General features: G+C 39.6%; 1 protein-coding gene across 2 annotated transcripts in view; it reads left to right on the top strand.

Annotated features, from left to right (window-relative positions):
• The window catches only part of LOC134334671 (NACHT, LRR and PYD domains-containing protein 3-like), a 29,050-nt gene extending 14,118 nt beyond the window's left edge, over positions 1 to 14,932 (top strand). Inside the window, exons 8-12 of one of the 2 annotated variants that reach the window (XM_063017096.1) lie at positions 216 to 389; positions 6,820 to 6,993; positions 9,406 to 9,579; positions 12,025 to 12,198; positions 13,717 to 14,932. In XM_063017096.1, coding sequence (XP_062873166.1) covers positions 216 to 389; positions 6,820 to 6,993; positions 9,406 to 9,579; positions 12,025 to 12,198; positions 13,717 to 13,759 — 739 coding nt within the window. In that variant the 3' untranslated portion in view covers positions 13,760 to 14,932. Of the gene's footprint in view, positions 1 to 215; positions 390 to 6,819; positions 6,994 to 8,476; positions 8,602 to 9,405; positions 9,580 to 12,024; positions 12,199 to 13,716 lie in introns of those variants that run through there. The other variant, XM_063017099.1, reaches the window with a different exon arrangement.
• The last annotated feature ends 8,336 nt before the right edge of the window (positions 14,933 to 23,268 follow it).

Genomic DNA, 23,268 nt, shown 5'->3' with positions numbered 1-23,268 from the left:
GAATGAATTAGTTGTGTGTTCTAAATTGAGCTCTGTGTTATGGAGGATCAGGAGCAGGATGAAGTACCTACCATGAATAAATGAGTTAGTGAATGAATTAATTAAATAATAAGTATTGAAAGAAAAATTAATAATTAAATAAATGAGTTAGTGAATGAATGAACTGTTTAAGCTGAACTGAGAGAGTGAAGAGTTTATCATTGTTCTCTCTGCAGGTTGAGGAATTGTGGTGTATCAGATGAAGGTTGTGCTGCTCTGGCTTCAGCTTTGAGATCAAACCCCTCACACCTGAGATATCTGGATCTGTCGCATAATGAACTAGGAGATTCAGGAGTGAAGCGTCTCTCTGCTGTACTGGAGAATCCTCACTGTAAACTGGAGAAACTGGGGTAAGATCATCTCTCTGAGATTCACACATGATCTGCTCCTCAGTAAGAAATATTCTCTAATAGTAATGGGGGATTGGTGCTGGGGGACGCCTCATCGAGCAGACCTGGAATGACTGAACGACTGCTTCTGTATTGACGTGGAAGGTCTAATCGATAAGTAACATCATTAACCTGTTTCATAATGTTAAAGGGACCAATATATCTGGCATTAAGTTTTTTACTTCACTTAGAGAATCTGAAGTCTCTAGTCGAAAGCCATACTCTGTCCCCAGGAGAGTAGATAGGTGTGTCCACTTGCTGCTTGTGTTCTCAATCTTTTGATGTGTTTGCTGGAAAACACATTTGCTTCTCCTCATCCAATTGTCCACAGCAGGAATTTCCGATGGCGTAGCCGTCCATGGAGACAAGGGGGGTTGGTAGCCGAGAATGCATTGAAAAAGGGTGATACCTGTAGCCAAACTGATTTAAGAGTTCTGGGCCATCTCTGCCCAGGGCAGAAACTCTGACCAGTCGGCCTGGTTATTGTAACAATATATCCTTAAAAACGTTCCTAGTTCTTGGTTTACCCTCTCACACTATACATTTAATTAAGGGTGATAGCCTGAAGTCAAGCTCACAGAAACTCAGATTCTCTCAAAAAATATGTTGCATACCTGTGAGACAAACTGACGATTGATCAGAAACAATGTCCTCCAGGAATTCGAAGATTCTAAAAACATGCTGAAACAAAACCTCTGCAAAAGCATTCGGGATAGTAGGAAACAGTGTAAATCAAACACCCCTAGAGAAACGATCTACAACAGATAAAATGACAGTGTAGTTATTACAGTTAGGCAGGTCAGTAACAAAATCTACTGCAATGTGGGCCCATGGACGTTCTGATACTGGCAGAGGCATGAGTTCACCTGCAGGAAAGGTCCTAAGAGTCTTACATTGGACACAAGTAGAGCATGACGCTGTGACTTGATGGATGTCAGTAAGAATATTTTTCCACCAGTATTGGGTGGAGAGGAGCTGTTGTGTCCAGGTCTCGCCTGGGTGTACCAATGACAAGGATAAGTGAGCCCAACTAGATAGATAGATAGATTCTTTATTGATCCTTTGCAGGAAATGTCTTTGTTATAGCAGCTTAGACAACAGACAACAACAACTTCTTGTATACGTACATACAACATTAACTTACAGTGTAAAACAAGCAATAAGAACAAAATGTACAGTATGGTACTATATACATGTAAACTTTTTATGGTGTATGCATAGCATACAAAATGAGTATTTATTGAGGTATGTAACCATTGGTTTAATGGTGCATGCATAGCATACAGAAGTAGGTATTTCTTATAAATGATTTATTTGGATTATTATGAATTGTTAAACAGTCTGATAGCAGTTATAAGAAAGGATTTTCTGTAGCGTTCAGTCCTGCATTTAGGCAAAATCAGTCTGTGACTGAAGGTGCTCTGTCGAAACACCTCCAAGGTATGAAATGGGTGTGGATTGTTGTTGATAATTGAGTTAAGCTTTGTGAGCATTCTTAACTCTGCTACCTGCTGAACTGAGTCCTGTTCAGACCCCACCCTGGCCTTTTTGATCTGTTTGTTTATTCGGTTTGTGTCCATTGTTCTCGCACTCTCACCCCAGCAAACCACTCCAAAGAAAAGAGCACTGGCCAACACAGACTGATAAAAGGTGCACAAAAGGGGCCTGCTGATGTTAAAAGATTTCAGCCTTCTTAAGGAGTACAGTCTGCTCTGCCCCTTTTTGTACACCGTCTCCATGTGTGTAGACCAGTCCAGCTTGTTGTCCAGCTGAACTCCAAGGTACCTGTAGCTGGGTACAAGTTCCACCTCAGTTCCTAGGATAGTAACTGGCTCAGGATCCCTCCTCCTCCTTCTAAAGTCCACCACCATCTCTTTGGTTTTTGTGAGTGTTAAGTTGTAGGTGGTTGTTGCTACACCAGTCCACAAAGTCCTTGACCATGCCCCTGTATTCCTGCTCACATCCTGCCCTAATACAACCCACGACTGCTGAATCATCTGAAAACTTCTGAAGAAAACAGTTGTCGGAGTTATATTGAAAGTCCGATGTATACAGCGTAAACAGGAAAGGGGACAGAACTGTTCCTTGTGGGGCCCCCATACTGCTCAAGGTTTTTACAGAGACACAGTTTTTAAGTCGCACAAACTGTGGTCTAGAAGATAGATAGTCCAAAACCCAGGAGACTAGAGCTGGTTCCACATTCATCTTCAACATCTTTTCACCTAGCAGTGCAGGTTGGATAGTATTGAAGGTGCATGAAAAATCGAAAAACATAATCCTCACAGTAGCGTCCACACTGTCCAGATGAGCATGAGCCCTCTGTAACATGTAGATGACAGCATCATCCACGCCGATGTTTTGTTGGTAGGCGAACTGTAGATCCATGTGTTCCTTCACTCTGGGTCTGATGTGAGCAAGGACTAGTCTCTCTAGCGACTTCATAACATGTGAGGTAAGGGCGACAGGCCTGTAGTCATTGGGGTTTGTTGGGTGACTCCCTTTGGGAACGGGAACCAAGCAGGAAGTTTTCCACAGAGTGGGGATCCTCTGTAGACGCAAGCTCAGGTTGAAAATGTGTGTGAAAATGCCACAAAGCTTACTGGAACAAATCCTCAACAGCCTGTGGCAGATTCCGTCAGGTCCAGCTGCTTTTCCCTGCTTAAGTCGATCTAAGGGTGTGGTTACTGATGACAAGGTGGCATTGTGTGCAACAGGTAGAAGGCATTGTGAGGTAGATTGTTCAAATCTGTTAAAGACCAAATTCAGGTCCTCAGCCATGTCCTGGTCACCATGAAGCAGCCCTCCTCCCCTGTTCCAAACCAGTGATCTTTCTCATGCCATTCCAGACCTGACGCACTCCTTCCTGTTGTAACTGCTGTTCTACTTTTTGTTTGTAGGCTTGTTTCCCCTCTTTAATCTCCAACTTCAGTTGTTTTTGAAGTAACTTTGCCTCTTCCTGGTCGCCCTCCTTGAAAGTCTTTTTCTTTTGATTTATCAGGGATTTCATGTTGCTAGTAATCCATGGTTTGTTGTTTGGGAAGCATCGGATTTCTTTGCTGGGCATGTTGCTGCCAACACAGAACTTGATGTAATCCGTCACGCAATCTGTGAGTCCCTCAATATCCTCCCCATATGACTCACAGAAAACATCCCAGTCAGTGAGTTCCAAACAGTCCTGCAGAGATTCGTTTGCTTCATTGGTCCAGCATTTTATCGGCAGTCTTTTTATAACCAGGGTGTAGGTGGGAGACAGGTAAACCAGGTTATGATCTGATCCTCTAAGAGGGGGCAGTGCAGTGGCTTCATATGCATCCTGAACGTTAGCATACAGAAGAGTTGTGTTTCCCCTTGTGGTACAGTCAACAAATTGTTTGAGTGTGGGCAGTATTTTGGAGACAGTGACATGATTAAAATCTCCACTTAGCAGAAGGAATGAGTCCGGGCATTTCTCTTGTAGTCTCGCGATAACCATGTTGATTACGTCACATGCTGTTTCAGCATGTGCAGACGGTGGAATGTAAACAACAATGGCGACCACCACAGTGAATTTCCTCGGTAGATAATATGGTCTCAGACTAACTGCTAAGAGTTCAATGTCCTTATTACAGATTCTCTCCTTAACGGTGGCATGCTCAGGTTTACACCATCTGTTATTAACAAGCACAGCAAGTCCCCCACCTTTCTTCTTGCCGCACGCTTTGGTGTCCCTGTCCGCCCGTATTGTCAGAAAGCCGCTAGTGCTGATGTTATTGTCTGGAATACAGTCCCTCAGCCACGTTTCTGTAAAACACATCAGGCTGCACTCTCGATACACCTTCTGGCTCCTGACGAGGGTCTCAAGTTCATTTTGTTGGTTAAGGAGCGAACATTACCCATAATAACCGAAGGAACAGCCGGTTTAAAAACTCTCTTTTTTGTGTTCTCTCGCTGCTTCCTTCTTATTCCAGCACTCGTTCCTCTACGTCTCCGACGCAATAACTCCACAGGAATATTGTGTCTAATTCCAGCTGTTTTGGAAACCGAAGCTATGTCCAGTAACTCCTGTCGGGAATAGACGATTGCCGATGGTTTTGGTCTCCAACACTCCTCGCGCTCAGATTCCTTTAATAACATTCTAATACGGCACTTTATCGATTTTTGCAAAATTGAAAAATAACAAGCAATTAAACACCAAAAGACACTTAAAACACATAAAACAAAACACGATACGAAGAGCTGCTTAGTAACAGGCTGCACTGGTAGGCGCCATCTTGGAATGAGGCGATTACGAAAAGGAGCAGGAACATACTTTTGATTGGAAGGACATATTTCAGGTACTGATTAAGAAGCTAAGGCCTCATCGACATGCCAACTGATCGCAGCAGTAATAACTTCAGGTGCCAGAATGGGTTACATCCTCTCCTCACTGTAAACCATCTCCTGACAGAACATGCGGGATAAAGCATCTTTCTTAGTATTCTGGGAACCCTGGCGGTACGTGATAGTGAAATTAAAATGTGAGAAGAACAATGACCATCTAGCCTGTCTGGGGTTCAATCTCTTAGCGTTTCTTAAATATTCCAGGTTCTTTTGATCAGTGAACACTACAAAGGGGTGTTTGGCTCCCTCCAGCCAGTGACGCCACTCCTCGAATGCTAATTTAATGGCCAAAAGTTCCCTATAATGTATCCCGTAGTTTCTCCCTGTGGATGTGAGTTTATGTGAAAAACAGCAACTGGATAAAGCTAATAGGAGAGCCTTAACGTTGTGACAAAACAGCCCTACCCCTACATCCGAGGCATCTTCCTCGATGACAAATAGTTCATTAGGGTCCGGATGTGTCAGTACTGGGGCTGAAGTGAAAGTCTCCTTAAGCTTCTGGAAAGCCTTTTCAGCTGAGGACATCCAGACTGGGGTATTGGCACTACCTTTGAGAAGAGAGGTCAAGGGATTAGCCAAACTACTGTTATTTCTAATAAACCTGCGATAAAAGTTCGCAGGAACCCAAGAACCTCTGAAGGGCCTTAATGGAGGTCAGAACAGGCCAATTCATGATTGCCTCCACCTTAGAATCATCCATGATGACGCCCTGCTGACAGATTATGTAGCCCAAAAAGGTGGTGCTAGACAAATGAAATTTACACTTCTCACCTTTCACAAACAAATTGTTTTCTAACAGTCTGGTGAGCACCCTTCTAACATGCATTGCATGGCTTTCCAGATTTGGTGAGTAAATTAGAATGTCATCAATATATGCAATCACAAAAAGCATTTCATGCAGAGTGTCATTAATGAAGGCATAACCAGATATTTGTAGTTTCCCCTAGTGTTAATGAACACAGTCTTCCATTCATCGCCCTCCTTGATTCTGATAAATTATTTGCACTACAAAGGTCCAGTTTAGTAAAAACATTAGCACCCCAAAGCTGCTTTAATGCTACGGGAACTAAAGACTAAGGGTACAGGTACTAATGGATACTTGATTTAAGCCTTGATAATCTATACAAGGTCTAAGGTCATCCTTCTTTTTGACAAAGAAAAATCCAGCGGCTGTGGGTGATGTGGATCGATGAATGTAGCCCTGAGCAAGAGCCTCCTGAATATACTCCTCCATAGCATGTTCCTCAAACTGGGTAAGAGGGAAAACTCTGGCTTTGGGAGGCATGGCACCCACAACAGGAGTCGTGCCTTTAAGGGGGGGTCTACTGTAATGAATCAAGCCTCTGTGCTCCTGGAGTTTGTTTATGTGCCACATGTTAGATGAGTGTTTGTTTTCACTGCCAAGTCAACACCCCCTTATCATGATTGGTCCACAGCCAATTATCCACAGCTTGTTTTTGGGATAATGCTCATAATATTTAAAGAAGCAGCTGTGGGTCAGTCATTGGAGGCTATTTTGACTTGACAGAATTTTGGTTTGGTTTTGCCATGCTCTTGTTAGTCCATGCTCTTGTTATTGCTTAGTCTTGTTTAGTCTCATTTAGTCTTATTCATGTCTTATTCATGTTAATCTAGGATCATGTTTAGCCTTAGCCTAGGGTCTAGTATAGTTTAGTAGTTTAGTTTCTTGTGTGTGTAGATTAGGGTTAGCATAGTTTAGCTTTAGCATTGTTCATGTGTGTTTAGTTTGCGGTTAGCTTAGCATTTAGCATAGGTCGTGTGTTTATGTCTGGTCTTGTGTATCCTGCCTCTCTCTTGTCTCCTCTAGCCCAATATGTTACACCATGATGTTAATGTAGCAATAAAGCAATGAATTAATTAGTTGTAAGTTCTGAATTGCATTGTGGTAGATCAGGGGCAAGATGAAGTACTTATTAGGAATGAATGAGGGAAATAATTATTAAGTAATGAATGATTGAACTGTGTGAGCTGAACTGAGAGAGTGAAGAGTTTATCATTGTTCTCTCTTCAGGTTGTATAATTGTGGTGTATCAGATGAAGGTTGTGCTGCTCTGGCTTCAGCTCTGAGATCAAACCCCTCACACCTGAGAGATCTGGATCTGTCATGGAATAAACTCAGAGGTTCAGGAGTGAAGCTTCTCTCTGCTGTACTGGAGAATCCTCTCTGTAAACTGGAGAAACTGGGGTAAGATCATCTCTCTGAGATTCACACATGATCTGCTCCTCAGTAAGAAATATTCTCTAATAGTGAGACTGAAACAGAGGATTTAGGGTGTGTTCGAAAACCTAGGGAGCTGCCTTGCTGTCTTACTGTCTACATAGGCAGCTGCCTCAGTAGAGAGGATTCTAATAAGTCAGTGACTTATAAGGTAGGTTATTCGAACGCGCTACTTAGACAGCGATTCCGATGGGTTTCGGGTTTCGCGTTTAGCATTTAGCATCCTGCCATTAAAACCAATGGATTGAGGTAGCACAGCACGCTAACTAACACCTCACTTCATGTACCGATAACGGTTAAATTTCCTGACAAGCCCGAACTTGCAAATAAAAACACATTTACAAATTTATACAGGTTAAAAATCAGTAATATTTTATTTACGTTTGATAATAACTCCATTCCTTTCTTCGCCCCGTCAGCCATGTTTTTTTTTGTGAGAGCAGAGCAGCCGGGTCGCAATGAACTCTGGGATTGCCTTGCTCACTAAGGCAGCGTCGGATGCTCACTCGTTCTTGAGCCAAAATAACATTGAAATATGAAGATGCCTCAGTAGTGAGGATTTTAAGTAATCTAGGATTTCGAACAGCCTCCTTCTCGGGAGCGCGCACAGGATGACGTAAAATGCTGCCTATGTAGAGAGCTCCCTAGCTTTTCGAACACACCCTTAGATTCAGCATCAAGATCCTGAAGATAAACATTTCATTTCGTGCAAGATGATGTTTTATGTCAGTCACAATGTGATTAATTAAAAGCATCATAATGATGCAACATTACATTTAAACTTAAATCATGTAGTTCTATTGTATCAGCTAAATTAATATCAATAATAACACTCACACACACACATACACTTGCACTATAATAAACACTATCTGTGTGACCAGTGGCGTATAGTAATGAAGTAATAATACTAGTATAATACTAGTAATAATAGTAGTTTTTCGGAGTTTAAAAATTTCTGCAACTTTTACTCCACTACATTTCCTAAAGAAAATGTGTACTTTTACTCTGATACATTTGATGTATGTAAATTTGTTACTCGTTACTACAAAATAAGACGACAGAATTTTTTTTAGCTAAATGATGTAAGATGTGTGACAAACTGCACACAGGTTTGGCGAGTCTGCACTTGTAAGTTAAGCACATGCGCAAGTGCAAACAAAAGTTCGCAATTAGAGTGAAGCACAACGTTCACCCAAAGACATGGAAATTTCAAAACCTCCCCGTCCAACACACTGATGTAAGTTACGAATGATTAACAAAGTAAAGCAGCATCATTGTTTTTATTTTTTATTATCAGCATTAAAATTGTTCGGATATCTAGCTAACATTTTTAATTACATTCAAACCACAGATATAATGTTTCACTAAATTTGTTTGGAATTAATTCAACTCATGAAGACGTGTCCATCATTTTCAAAACCTCACCAGCCAACTAATATTTCCTCAGATAACGTCTGTATTACACCGGCAGAGGAAAGATTCATGGTGTTAAGGGAATTGCACGTCTTTAACCCTTTAATGGTCTCAACAAGAAAATCAAGTTTAAAATATTATTTCTTTGCTTTTCCTATTTTTCCAACTTTTCATGGATGATTTTTCAGCTGCTGCTTCAAGTTGACATGTAAGTTAGAAATTGTGTTTTCTTAAAATAAGAATACCAATATTTTGTTAGTTTAACACATGCTAATCAGGGAGTAGATACGACCCAAACAAGATTATTTAAATACAGCTTATTTTACCCAAATATTTTGATTTAAACTAATGGTTGAAAAGACCATTAAAGGCCTAAAAGCGTTTTGCAAAATTCAGTGGTTTTGAGTTATTGGGTTATACTGTATCTATAACTTGAATGTTTAACCCAGATCAATAACTACAGTATAGAAAACGCAAATAAAATAGATGCAGTGTTTTTTACTTTTACATTGACTCTTATTTCATCTTATAGGAATCCAAAATATTTAATGTTTTTTCTGTTCAACTTCATTACCATTCTTAACATACAGACATGCTTTTTAAGCCTACAACACATACTAAAAAAGTTGGAACAGGGCAAGTGTTCATAGAGCTACAGTTCAGAAATTGAACTGTTAGGAAAGTATGAAAGTGTAATTAGTCTCTGTTGTTAAGAATCCTGATGGTCAGAGGGAAGAAGCTGTTCTTAAGGTGGTTGGTGTGCACCATGATGTTAATGTAGCATTTGTAGGAAATGAGTGAATGAATTAGTTGTTGGTTCTGAATTGGGTCAGGACAAGGGTAAGACACTTACCATTAATGGATTAGTGAATGAGTGAATAAATGAATCAGTAAAAAAGTAATGAATGAATAAATGAATGAACTGTGTGAGCTGTGAAAAGTATATCATTGTTCTCTCTGCAGGTTGAGGAACTGTGATGTATCAGATGAAGGTTGTGCTGCTCTGGCTTCAGCTCTGAGATCAAACCCCTCACACCTGAGAGATATGAGTCTGTCTGATAATAAACTGGGAGATTCAGGAGTGAAGCTTCTCTCTGTTGGACTGGAGAATCCTCACTGTAAACTGGAGAAAATGAAGTAAGATCATTGTAAATCAGTACTTGTCCAACATCAACGCCTGACCATACAAATGCCCTTTTGACTGAATGGGCACAAATTCCCTCAGATACACTCTAAAATATTGTGGAAAGCCTTCTCAGAAAAGTGGAGAATTTTAGCCACATTAGGAGGGTTGGGGGGGGGGGGAGGGGTGTGCAGGTCACACCTTTAATAATAGTGAATGAAGAGTAATTATGAGACTGTAGATAAAGGGACAGAACACTGAAAATTGTAGGTTAGTGGTTTCTCCTCTTTTTTGTGCAGTAACTCTGTATTGTAGAGCTTGATAAAGGTTTGATAAAGTAATCCCTCACCCATGTGGTTATATCAGCTATTGTTGAGTGGAGGTTCTTGATGCAGTGCCGTCAGAGGGATTGAAGATCACAGGCGTTCATCTTAAGCTGCACTGTAGAGGGAGAAATATTCATCCCTTCCAATATCCCTTCCAATCTTTCTTTGAGGTTCATTGTTTTTAAACATTTCAATTATTTTCTCACACATTTGTGGACAAACTGGATCCTCTGATCATCTTTGCTCATCAAAGACTCAGACTTTCCTGGATGCTGCTTTTGTACCAAACCATGATTACAATCACCTGTTCACATCACCTGTTTAAAATCGCATCATTGTTTAGCTTTTTCGCCTCATTACTAGCCCTAAATTGCCCGTCCCAGTTTTTTTTGGAATGTGTTGCAGGCCTGAAATGCAGAAATGGATGTTTATTAATAAATGAAATTAAGTTGAGTAGATACAACATGAAATATCTCTGGTTCATCCTGTCTGCTATCAATTAAAAGTTGAAGTAAATGTAAGGAGCACTATATTTTATCCATACTGTCCCAACTTTTTTTGATTTGTGGTTGTAAAATACACAAAACATGAAGGTTTATGAGCTCTGGAGGAAACAAGGAAGATTCATGGTAGAGGGAAAGGAATGATGAGTATATACACCAACCAGCCATAGCATTAAACCACCCACCTAATATTCTGTCCAAACATTTCTTACCCATCATGACATGATGTTGTCTTGCGAATTTTCCCACTGTGGGACTAATAAAGGTTTATCTTATCTTACATGGACTCCACAAGACACCACAAGGTGTCCTTTGGCATCTGGTACTTATTTATTACCAGCAGGTCTTTCAACCTCTATATGTTGCAAGATGGATTGTCCCGCATCCTGGTGCACCTTTTCTGCATGTAAACAATGCATTAGTTTACTGGATCTTGGAGAAAACAGGATTTGTTGGACCAGTCCTACTTTCTTACATTACTCTGATGACCAGTTCAGATGTCTTTGTGCTGCTTGTAGGTGCAATTTAAGCCACATTAGATCTTCTGTTTGTCCATACCAGACACTGTCTTCATGTCCTCTGGCATCAATTTGTCTTGGTCGGTTGGTCAGTTAGTCTGCTGGCAGGTTGGGGCTTGTTTCTCTTTGGACCATTGTCTGTGGGTTTCTCACCATGACTGCCTGTAAACACATCTTTTTGTTTCTAAGATACTTAAACCAAGTCATCTGGCATAGTCATTATCAAAGTCACTCAGGTGTTTATGCTGAACAGAACTGATACTGATAGTCGATTCCTGACTATAAATGAACAATTGTTACTCTGCATATTTTTAGAGGGTGGTCCTAATGTTTTAGCTCTTCAGTGTACAGGCAATTAGTAGGGATGTGAAATAAGTTTCAGTTATAGAAGTCTATTAGAACAAGAAAAGAGATGCATCCATTAGCAGAGGACATTAATAAATCATTAACTACTCTAATTAATTAGTCTTAGCACTAGGGTTGGGACTAAATTCTGATTGAAATGTTTATGACAAGTGGTTCTATGCAGATAAAAACATAATTGTTGGTACAATTTCTAGAATATTGGAGACAAAAGGAAGGTTTTTATTAGACAGCATGTGTGGATCAAGACTACGTTTTTCAATTAATTGTTTATTAACTACACAGTAAAAAGATGTAGGTTCATATACAAGACTAAGGGATGGATTTATTAAGGTAAGCAGGGGCTCTACGATGGCAGGGAGTAAATCTTGAAGTAAGCACGCTGGAATATTGTCAAGTAACATGACAATGACTTTGAAAGTGTGCATAAAATTCACAAATTAAAGTTGTTAGTTAAGTATGAAAGTGTGTTTGCGTGTTCAATTAAAGTGTGTGTGTGTGTGTGTGTGTGTGTTTGATTAGTCTCTGTTGTCTCTGCTGACAGCCTGTGGGAAGAAGCTGTTCTTAAGGTGGTTGTTGTGCACCATGATGCTAATGTAGCATTTGCAGGAAATAAATTATTTAGTTTATTGTTCAACTGTTTTATGGTGGATTAGGACCAGGATTAAACACTTACTATGAATAATGAATAAATTAACTGTGTGAGCTAAACTGAGAGAGTGAAGAGTTTATCATTGTTCTCTCTGCAGTTTGAGGTATTGTGGTGTATCAGATGAAGGTTGTGCTGCTCTGGCTTCAGCTCTGAGATCAAACCCCTCACACCTGAGAGATCTGAATCTGTCTGGAAACAAACTAGGAGATTCAAGAGTGAAGCTTCTCTCTGCTGTACTGGAGAATCCTCACTGTAAACTGAAGATACTGGGGTAAGATCATCTGTCTGATATTCACACATATGATCTTTCCTGTTCCAGCATTACTGTGCTCCTGTACACAAACAAGCTCCAAAAAGAGCTAAACACTTTTAAAGGATGAATGGAAAGATTGGTTGTGGACCAGGGCTTGCTGTCCAAAAACAAATCAGTGTCTGACCATACAGATGCTCTTTTTATTAAATGGGCACCGATTCTCAAAGACACACTCCAAAATTTTGTGAAAAGTCTTCACATAAGACTGGGGGCTGTTGTAGCCACAAAGGGAGAGTTGAGGGTTCATTTCCATTTTTGCAGTGCAGGCCACATCTTAAGAATAGTGAATGAAGACCGAGACTGTAGAGAGAGGGAGGGGAACACTGAAAATGATAGGTTGGAGTTCAGGGTGGCTTCTGACTTGTAGCATTAAAACCCACACACACAATATTCTGTTTAAACATTTCTGATCTGCTAACACATGGACTCCACAAGACCTCTGAAGGTGTCCCGTGGTATCTGACACCAGGTCATTACCAGCAGGTCCTTCAACTTCTGTTCTTTGAAAGATGGGATGTCCTACAGTGCATCATGGTGCGTCTCTTTTGCAGATATACAGTGTCCACGTGCTATCCACATGATACTGGAGAAAACAGGATTCATCAGACCAGTTGACCATCTTCCATTACACTGCCTAGTTCTGATGCCTACATGCTCATTGTAGGTGTTTTCAGCAGTGGACAGGAGTTACTATGGTCACATTGACTGACCTTTATGCTGATCAGATCTGCTGCATTTAAAAAATGAACTATGAGGAACAACCAAAAGCCCAACATTTAACCTTAAAATTCACAAATAATAAGCAATAAGTATTGTCATGCACATTTAAGGGGGTGGTCCTAATGTTATGGTTCATCAGTGTATAGGCAGTTAGAATGTGGGACGAGTTCAGTCATGGCTTTTCTCTCAAACTTCAGTTATTCATTAAGTTTATCCCAATACATATTAGTCTGGATGTTTTGCCTCATCAGAGAACTTGAGCACATATCTGATGCATACATTTACTGATTAATTTATAATATACATCCACAATACAGACAAACTTTGTGGGTATACAATCACTGATTGTGCATATTTGTTGCACTTTATCAGTCAAAAAGGACTCCACGGGACCTCCACTAACCAGATTTGAATACCAGGCAAGCAATTAAGGGTTAAGGGCCTTGTTTGTTCTAGTTAGTTCAGTTTAATTTAATGAGCTTTATTGGCAATACAGCTGTTACAATATTACCAAAGCACTGAATTTAGTCTCGGAGTGTACACAAACAACACTGCTGTACCTGCTATACTCCTACCAGAACAACAAACAGTACCATGTCTTCAACCATGTTAATATTGCAGTGCTGAGAATGAATTACCACCCATCATCCTGTGGGGGTCCCTTTTCATTGACAAATTGGGGAACAGTCAGTAATTGTATACCCACAACTGTATAGTAATTCAGTTCATTATCATTAGTTGTTTTATTTCTTCCAGACTGCCATCAGTGTATAAGGATGAAGACTTGATGAATACTTAAATGAAGATGAAGACGAGGATGGTTAAATCAGACTGTACAGGATCTAAACCTCATGATAGAACTGATGACAGCTGGAATGTGTAATGTTACAGACTGAATCGAGATGCTTGCGGTAAAAATTGGTAGAGGCTTTTATTTTTTAGGGCTGAACCAAAAACAGTAATCGAAATACAAGCGTGAGTCAAAACCCTATAATCTCCGAACCAAAGCATCAAATCCAAAACGCAGTCCAAAAGGGCAAGCGTTAGCCAGAAACAGGATTGAAAACCAGATACAATAACTAGTAAAACATGGTACAAAGGGCAAGCCAAAAATCAAAGTGGATATACGAAAATGAGTCAAAGCACGATATTCACAAACAGAAAAAGTACACAGTTGTATACAGTGGCAATACTTTACAACGTTTTACATTTTACATGTTAACAAACAGGTATTTATACAGGAAGTTATCTTAGAACTCAGGTGAATCAGATCTTGTAATCAAACTCAGATTGGCTTGCAGTCACTGGACTGACTGGTGCATCCTGGGAGTTTGAGTCCGTTATGGTGGATGAGTCTGTAGAGCGACCGGAAAGTGTGAAAGAATTGAGACCAATGTTCATTAAACACTGAAGATACAGAGACGTTCCTGCACCTTTCTCACCTCATTTACTCAGAACAGCCTAAATACTAAACATAACTCATAAATACTAGCCAATGTGCCCAACGTTCCCTTGTGGGTTAATGTGAGCACAGTAGGGCAAGCTGTAGCCTAGTGGTTAAGGAGCTGGACTAGTAAACAGAAGGTCACTGGTTCAAGCCCTACCATTGCCAGGTTGCTGCTGTTGGGCCCTTGAGCAAGGCCCTTAACCCTAAGTTGCTCAGACTGTATACTGTACTGTAAGTCGCTTTGGATAAAGGCGTCTGCTAAATGCTGAAAATGTAAATGTAGGGGATGCTGATTAAAACAATGCTGACTTAATTATGTTTAGTAGTTGTTAGTGTATGTGATTAACATATAACTAGAACTTCTAGAATGTTCTAGAAGGGCTAGATTAGACAAGTGCATCAATAGAGAGTATAAATTATGCATTTTTGACTTCTCTCTTTGGTTTGTACCAGGCATATCTCTGTATTTGTTTAACTTCAAATCATCTTTACACTACTTTTAACTTTATTAAACTTTAAATCTTATCTGCAGTGTCCTGATTTCTGATTTTTTTTTCTTGGGTAAGAAATAATATCATTTTATCTCTAGTAGCATATTTAAGTTTTACCACATATGATATTTTAGAAAATAAATACTACATAAAATCAAACTTTAACTTTCATTAACTGTCACACATATTGGCACAGCTATGGTCAAAAGTATATTTACATTTTTAGGGTAGATCTACATTATTTGGTCGTAGACCATATATAAACTATATGAACATATGACTACATGAACACCAATTCTTGAGTTTAATATAAATTATTGAGTTGTTTTCCCACAGTTTGACATGCTGAAATATTTAAAATAAAACATGCTTTCAACTTCTTGGAAACAGTTTGGGAATTACTCTTTGATTTTTTGACATTTAAACATCATATAAGTTGTAGCGAGGCACGAGACACTGTTTTTTTTTTTGTTTTTTTTTGTTTTAAACCAAAATCGACATAACTGAACAACAAATATGGTGATTCTGGACTGCGTCACCACAAGTAGTGAATTTACTACTAACCAAATAACTAATAAAAAATGATGACTGATGACAGACATGACAGACAGAGAATTATGCGTCTAAATCTATTCAATATAGTGAAAGTGATTTAAATCAAGATGAATCATTAAGGTTGGGTGATGTGTGTAGTGTAGTAATTTACACTGATGACATTTAGCAGATGCTCTTATCCAGAGCAACATAGAACTGCTGCTTTAGTGAACATAAATACACAAATCTACTGAACCCCTGTTAGAACTAAATTATAGGTAAAATATTTATATCAATAATTACTAAGTGCAGGTTAGTTTCAATTTATGTGTGTAGTGGTGGATCAATAATCATCTTTTAAACACAAAGTGAGACTCATCTGTTCAAGCAAACAGGGGAAATTCCTTCCACTACCTTGGGCAGACTGTACATAACGTGGATTTACAGGTGTGGTTCACTCTGGAAAAGTGAAAACATGTTGCCTCTGGGGCAATCTGTTCTCTGAGGGCGGTTCTGTCATGAGGCCAAAAATTTGCACAACACTAGGTGAGTACTCAGAAAGAGGTAAGTGTGCTGGTATCACAAACCAGCAGAAAACTGGATCGGAACAAGTCCGGATATAAGGGAAAAAGTAGATTTGCCAACAAAGTTTGCTGGCGAGTGTTGGAGGGAGAAACAGTGAGATAAATTACAGCTTCCATTTAAAGCTAATTAACATTCATGAGCTACAGGTGCAATTAAAAGAAACTGACAAATCATCTGCGACTCCATGATCCCTCTACTGGCCAATAGGACACGGCTGTCAAGGTGGCTCACTATCAGCCAAACTATCAGCAGCTGAGCCACATTAGCGTTCTTGTCTTGTGCCTTGTGTTTCTGGCCCTGGCCCAGATAAAGCAGAGATGAAAATGAACTAAGTTCATAAGGAAAAGTATTAAATAGCTTTTTTATAAAACACCTGTAAAACACAAAACATTTGTATAATAAAGTGGTTGTACAACGTTACGGCAGTTCCTAGAAACCAAAAGGATGCTGACATCCCACATCAACAAAAATCCAGACAGGACCAAGCACTCCGGCATCGCAGCTACAGAGAAAAGCGAGTTTTCAAACAAAGTAGCTGGTGAAAGTGACAGGGAGAAGCCGTGATATAAAGAGGAAGTTGCACCTGCAGTGTATCAACTTTTTTTGAGGCGGAGGTGATTGCCAGTTGAAAGTGAGTGACAGATCACACACCATATTACAGTGGTGGTAAAATCCCTCAGTAATCAGATATACACAGAAGCTGAGAGGTGAACAGTAAATGCAATATTTACACTATAAAGACTCTAAAAATCTGGGTTTGATCTTTGACACTCCATTTCATCTCCCAGAAACAAGCAGTAGAGGAATTACTGGTGAAATACTTCAAATTACCCCAAGGTGTGAGTAAGAAAGTTTGTGTTGCTTTTCTTGTACCCAGTGTTCCCTGGTACAATGAAATGGTGAGTAAAAATGAAAGATACATCGCTGGACTTGTTTGTTTGACTTTGCTTCACCCTGCACCCTCCCACATGCAGGTAAGGTATCCCGAGGCTCTGACATCAAGTCTCTACTTGTTACTAATGTTACTCTTAATGTGAAAGTGTTTTTAGCATCGACACCATTTTGTTGAGTGATTTAATAAAAGCTGCAGCTTTTGAACTGCAAACAGAAACAGTGAGATTAAAGTTCCTCTACATCAAGTTCTGAATAAAGGTGAGAGCTGCTTCACATGAACATTTATCTGAGTAGAATGTGAATGTGTTTTATAGACGGTGTGTAAATCTACAGCAGAATGACTATACTAGATGAATTGTTACCGAAGTGAAGCTGTAGAGTTGATTTTATATTGAACATTTATCTACTGCGGTACAGTTAGTTTAATATTCAACATTCGTTTGACATTCATCATTCTTATCTATATAAAGGGTTGAAAAAACACATAAGACCGACTTATTTTACAAATTCTTACACAGATGAAAATAGGCATCATACTGCAAAAACATGTTAATTCTTAGATTACGTCTATTTATTTAAAGAAAGCTTATAATGTACGCACTGATCAAGCTCCCACTTCAGCTAACGACCATCAGTAAGGGACCGTCATAAAACTAACGGAGAAACGTAGGAAACATTTACTCTGCACTCATACAGACAGATAAATCTATTAAAGTCTGATATGATTTAATGTAATAAAGTCAAACTATATATATATATACACATATTAATGTCCCTCACCTCCTACAAACCTTATTTTTTAAAAACTGCTCTTATATTTATTTTAATTTAGAGTAAAGATAAAAAAAAATGCTTAATAGTTTTATACCGAAGATAAATAAATCTATTAAAGTCTCATATGATTTGATGTAATAAAGTCAAACTATTTTTATAAACACATAACACATATAATGTTCCTCACCTCCTACAATCCTTGTTTTTCTTTTTTAGAAAAAGACATAATTTTTGTAAATATTTATTTATTTATTACAGATAAATTAATTTATTAAAGTCTGTAATGATTTAATATAATAAAGTCAAACTATTTTTATATACACATTAGGGATGCATCAATACAATTTTTTCCCAACCGAGTATGAGTACAAGTACATGTATTTTTGTACTTGCCGATACCGATACCTATTTAGAATGATGCAATCTGGAGCATTATGGAATAGTGTAGTTTTTAATGTAAAATAGTGCAATGGAACAGTTGATTTGTTTCTTTAAGTACACGCACTGAACAGAAACCAACATAAAACCAACATGGAGCAATGAATTGGAATTATTTGAACATTTACTCTTTAGATTTACCTACATACAGTGGGGCCAAAAAGTATTTAGTCAGCCACTTATTGTGCAAGTTCTCCTACTTAGAAAGATGAGAGAGGTCTGTAATTTTCATCATAGGTACACTTCAACTATGAGAGACAAAATGAGAAAAAAAAATCTAGGAAATCTCATTGTACGATTTTTAAAGAATTTATTTGTAAATTATGGTGGAAAATAAGTATTTGGTCAATAACAAACAATCAAGATTTCTGGCTCTCACAGACCTGTAACTTCTTCTTTAAGAAGCTCTTCTGTCCTCCACTCGTTACCTGTATTAATGGCACCGGTTTGACATCGTTATCTGTATGAAAGACACCTGTCCACAGCCTCAAACAGTCAACCATGGCCAAGACCAAAGAGCTGTCGAAGGACACCAGGAAGAAAATTGTAGACCTGCACCAGGCTGGAAAGAGTGAATCTACAATAGGGAAGCAGGTTGGTGTGAATAAATCAACTGTGGGAGCAACTGTAAGAAAATGGAAGACATACAAGACCATTGATAATCTCCCTCGATCCCGTGGGGTCAAAATTATCATGAGAACGGTGAGCAAAATATCCCAGAACTACACGGAGGTACCTGATGAATGACCTGCAGAGAGCTGGGACCAAAGTACCAAGGCTACCATCAGTAACACACTACGCCGAGAGGGACTCAAATCCTGCAGTGCCAGGCGTGTCCCCCTGCTTAAGCCAGTACATGTCCAGGCCCGTCTGAAGTTTGCCAGAGAGCTTATAGATGATCCAGAAGAGGATTGGGAGAATATCATGTGGTCAGATGAAACCAAAATGGAACTTTTTGGTAAAAACTCAACTCGTCGTGTTTGGAGGAAGAAGAAAAACCCAAGAACACCATACCTACTGTGAAGCATGGGGGTGGAAACATCATGCTTTGGGGCTGTTTTTCTGCAAAGGGGACAGGACGACTGATCCGTGTTAAGGGAAGAATGAACGGGGCCATGTATCGTGAGATTTTAAGCCAAAACCTCCTTCCATCAGTGAGAGCATTGAAGATGGAACGTGGCTGGGTCTTCCAGCATGACAATGATCCCAAACTCACCGCTCGGGCAACGAAGGAGTGGCTCCGTAAAAAGCATTTCAAGGTCCTGGAGTGGCCTAGCCAGTCTCCAGACCTCAACCCCATAGAAAATTTGTGGAGTCCGTGTTGCCCAGCGACAGCCCCAAAACATCACTGCTCTAGATGAGATCTGCATGGAGGAATGGGCCAAAATACCAGCTACAGTGTGTGCAAACCTGGTGAAGACTTACAGGAAACGTTTCACCTCTGTCATTGCCAACAAAGGTTATGTTACAAAGTATTGAGTTGAACTTTTGTTATTGACCAAATACTTATTTTCCACCATAATTTACAAAAAAATTATTTAAAATTCCTACAATGTGATTTCCTGGATTTTTTTTTCTCATTTTGTCTCTCATAGTTGAAGTGTACCTATAATGAAAATTACAGACCTCTCTCATCTTTCTAAGTAGGAGAACCTGCACAATCAGTGGCTGAATAAAAAATACTTTTTGGCCCCACTGTAAACATATCACTCATTTTTCAATATTTTTACTACTTTCTAGAACAAAGTTGGGGAAAAAAGCTTAACCAAATTTCACAGAAAATATTTATAGCCTTTACTTTACAAAGGCCACAACAGTAACTATATCAATGAGACTAGGCATAACAGTGCAAACAAAGCCTACAGTGTTTCAGTGCTTTCATCAGTTAATGGCAGGAGGAGATATATAACGATATTGCACACTATAACATTTTAAATTTAATTGATCTTAAGCATGCTGGTATACTGTTTATAACATCATGTTTTAGAAAATTACACTGATAAGACCGTAAAGACTAGGCTGTGAAGGCTAATCTTTTTTGCAATTGTAAGTGGCAGATTCTTCTTCAGGAAAAGAAGCATCTCTGCATGCTTAGCTGTTAGCCTGTTCCTACTTTCAGTGAGGATGTGTGACACTGAGCTAAATAATCGCTCACTTCCACACTACTACATGGGGCTGACAGGTGTCTTCTTGACATTTGGGACAAAATTGGGAATCGCACATTGTTAACTGCCCAGTACTGGAGCGGTTTCTCTGAACGAGAAATCGTGGTCTCTCCAAGGTATGTTTCCAACTGTATGGCAGCAGCCCATGGAACACTGCTTAGTAATACAGAAGCATTCTCATCAGCAATCTCATCAAACACACTGTCCAGACTGCTGCACAGCTGGTCTTTCCTTGGCCTTTTGAGAGATGGTTCCCCATGCTCCTGTTGGCCTATGTCTCTGCCAGATATTTTCTGCAGCTCCTGCATCACTATCTCCTTGGCATTCTCAGTGGTGTTGGAGCTTGAGAAAAAACGATCCTTATATCTACAAGAGAACAACATTGGCTATTTTGCTGAAAATGTTCATACTATCATTAGACTTATGTAACCACTTAAAGGCTATTTCAGTAAACAAAGATCATTATAAAACACTGTCAGCCTAAGTGTAGTTGAGAGAATAAAAATGTAAATGAATTATAGGCATACACAGTCTACAATAAAAGAGTATAAATTAATACATTCATTATTTAAAATTTTATTTGGCATTTTCCCTGCACAACATCCCTGTTAAATTACTGACAATGAAACGCGCACACATTACCTCGGATCTAGTAAGGTTGCAGTGGAGAAGAGTGGGTCTTGCTCCACGTCAGCAAATCGCTTCTGTACAGCTGTAAGTAAACTGTGTTTCATTGTTTTGATCCCATGTTCCTCGTCTGTTTCTTTGGACAGCAGTCTCTGTAATACGGTGATGGCGGGAATCACGTCGGAGGCTAATGCGTGAGATGAGCTTACTTGTCGAGTCAACTCTTCGATGGGTGCCAGAATTGTCATAGTCTTCTCAAGTAGATTCCACTGATTAAGGCTGAGGCTGTCAGGGAGCTCATGTTCTGACCCAAGTATTCCGAGAGCCCGTTTCTGCTCAATGAGGGACTGCAACATGTAGAATGTGCTGTTCCACCGTGTCCTCACGTCTTGATTGAGATGTTTAATTGGCTGGTTGAGTTGTAGTTGAATGTCTTCTAAGCGGGAATATGCCACGGTAGAATGTTTGAAATGCCCAACAACTTTGCGTCCGACTGCCACGGCGTCAGCCACACTCCGCTGTGCAAGCAGACCCTCGTTCACTGCAAGCTGAAGTGTGTGTGCAACACATGAAAAGCTAGCCACTCCAGCATCATCCATTGCCTTTATCATGTTTTTCGCATTGTCACGCACCACGACATGGACGGAACTTTTAGGAATGTCCCAAGTCTTGAGCATTTTCTCAAATGTGCTTGCGATTGCTTGGCCTGTGTGTGACCCACGGATTTGCTTTGCGTGCAGTACAACTCGCTGGAGAATGAAATCCTCATCTATCCACTGTGCAGTTAAGCTAAGGAGAGACATTGGACAGACATTGCTGCTCCAAATGTCTGTAGTAAAGCTGAAGGCTGTAATGTCATGCAACAAGCTCTTGGTGTGTTTTTGCACAGTGTCGTGCATCTTTAGTAAAAGAGTTTCCGTTACATGATAACGGCTGGGAATTTCGTACTTGGGCTCTGACACATTAAGAAGGCGTCGAATACCTTCGTTGTCGATGACCGAAAATGGCTGATCATCAAGAACGATATACTGGATAAGAGCCTCTGTTATTTTCACAGACCTAGGGTTGTGTGCAGACATTTTTTCTCGCCTGGCTAGTGTTTGCTTCAGTGTTGGTTGCTGACGTGTGCTGCTAGCCGTGAACTCCTCGTGCTGAGTTTTGTGTTTCATTTTAAGATGTTTTATCAGGTTACTTGTATTGTAGGAAGATGCTGAAGTACCTCCTCTTGATATTTTTGTAGAGCACAGTTTGCAGTCTGCTTTGCTAGGGTTGCCATCACTAATTGTAAAATAGTTCCAGATCGCCGACATTTTAGGTCGTCTGTTCGTTAATGCCAAGTTCACACTACACGACTTTTTGATTTGCCGGGTTGCTGTACAGTTTACACTACACGACTGTATCTTTTGCACTCAGAGTCTTTCAGTCGGTGTATATTTCACACTACACGACTGATCGGTGATAGGGGATCACACACTACATGATCTATCACCAACTGGAATCACAGGCGAGCTTCTCCGGTCTCACAAATACCGTTTTTTTTTTTTTTTTAAACAAAAACACACGTGAGAAGTGACGAGAAGTTTAATGACACCACGTCCAAAAATGCACGTCAACAAGTAGCGAGAGATCAAAGCTGTTTGTGCGCTGATGTGATGAAATCACAGAGGAAAAATAAATGAATCTGAGTGAGATAGAGGTTAATAAATATTTCTGCAATGTTGGTGTTTTGTTAATACAGAATGATAAAGTCAGAAATACTGTAAAACGTGCGTGTGCCGATGTATTCTGATATAAACTTTATTATCCCCCTGTACCACCTTTTACACTCCTCTCCTGCGTTTCCCCTCACACTGTATCCTGCGTTCTCACTGGCTGTTCGACATGTCACTCATTCCCAGTCGCACATCAGATATCTGACGGTTGCCGAGCCGGTGTTCTGTCGATTTATCCTACCCATCGATTTGTCCTACTGAGCATGCGCACATCGGTTTTGACTCGTTGCGGGGAACGCCTATAATTCTGTGCTACCTTTGCCTAATTTATTTGTTCTAGCGGTTAGTAACGTATGGTTTCGTTTTAATTCTTTAAAAAGTTTAAAGTTTAAGTGTATGTAATGATGTTATTATGTGACTTTAAAAAAAAAAGCTATATAAAAATATTCAAAGTGCTTAAATGAGCTGTACTTGATTGATTACAGTTAAATAACTGTGTATCTTAATAATGCTGTGTTAACGTTGTATTTAACCACGTTTATACATGCCTTTGGTAATTTTAGATGCGTTTTTCATACATCTAGAAAAGCCAATCATTTTTAAATAACCATCTGCGACCTTAACATTATGACAACACAAAA

This window comes from Trichomycterus rosablanca, chromosome 2 (assembly GCF_030014385.1).
Source record: "Trichomycterus rosablanca isolate fTriRos1 chromosome 2, fTriRos1.hap1, whole genome shotgun sequence".
In the NCBI taxonomy this organism is placed as follows: domain Eukaryota; kingdom Metazoa; phylum Chordata; class Actinopteri; order Siluriformes; family Trichomycteridae; genus Trichomycterus; species Trichomycterus rosablanca.
Note: the sequence above shows the minus strand (reverse complement) of the source record. Positions and strands in the feature narration are given on the sequence as shown.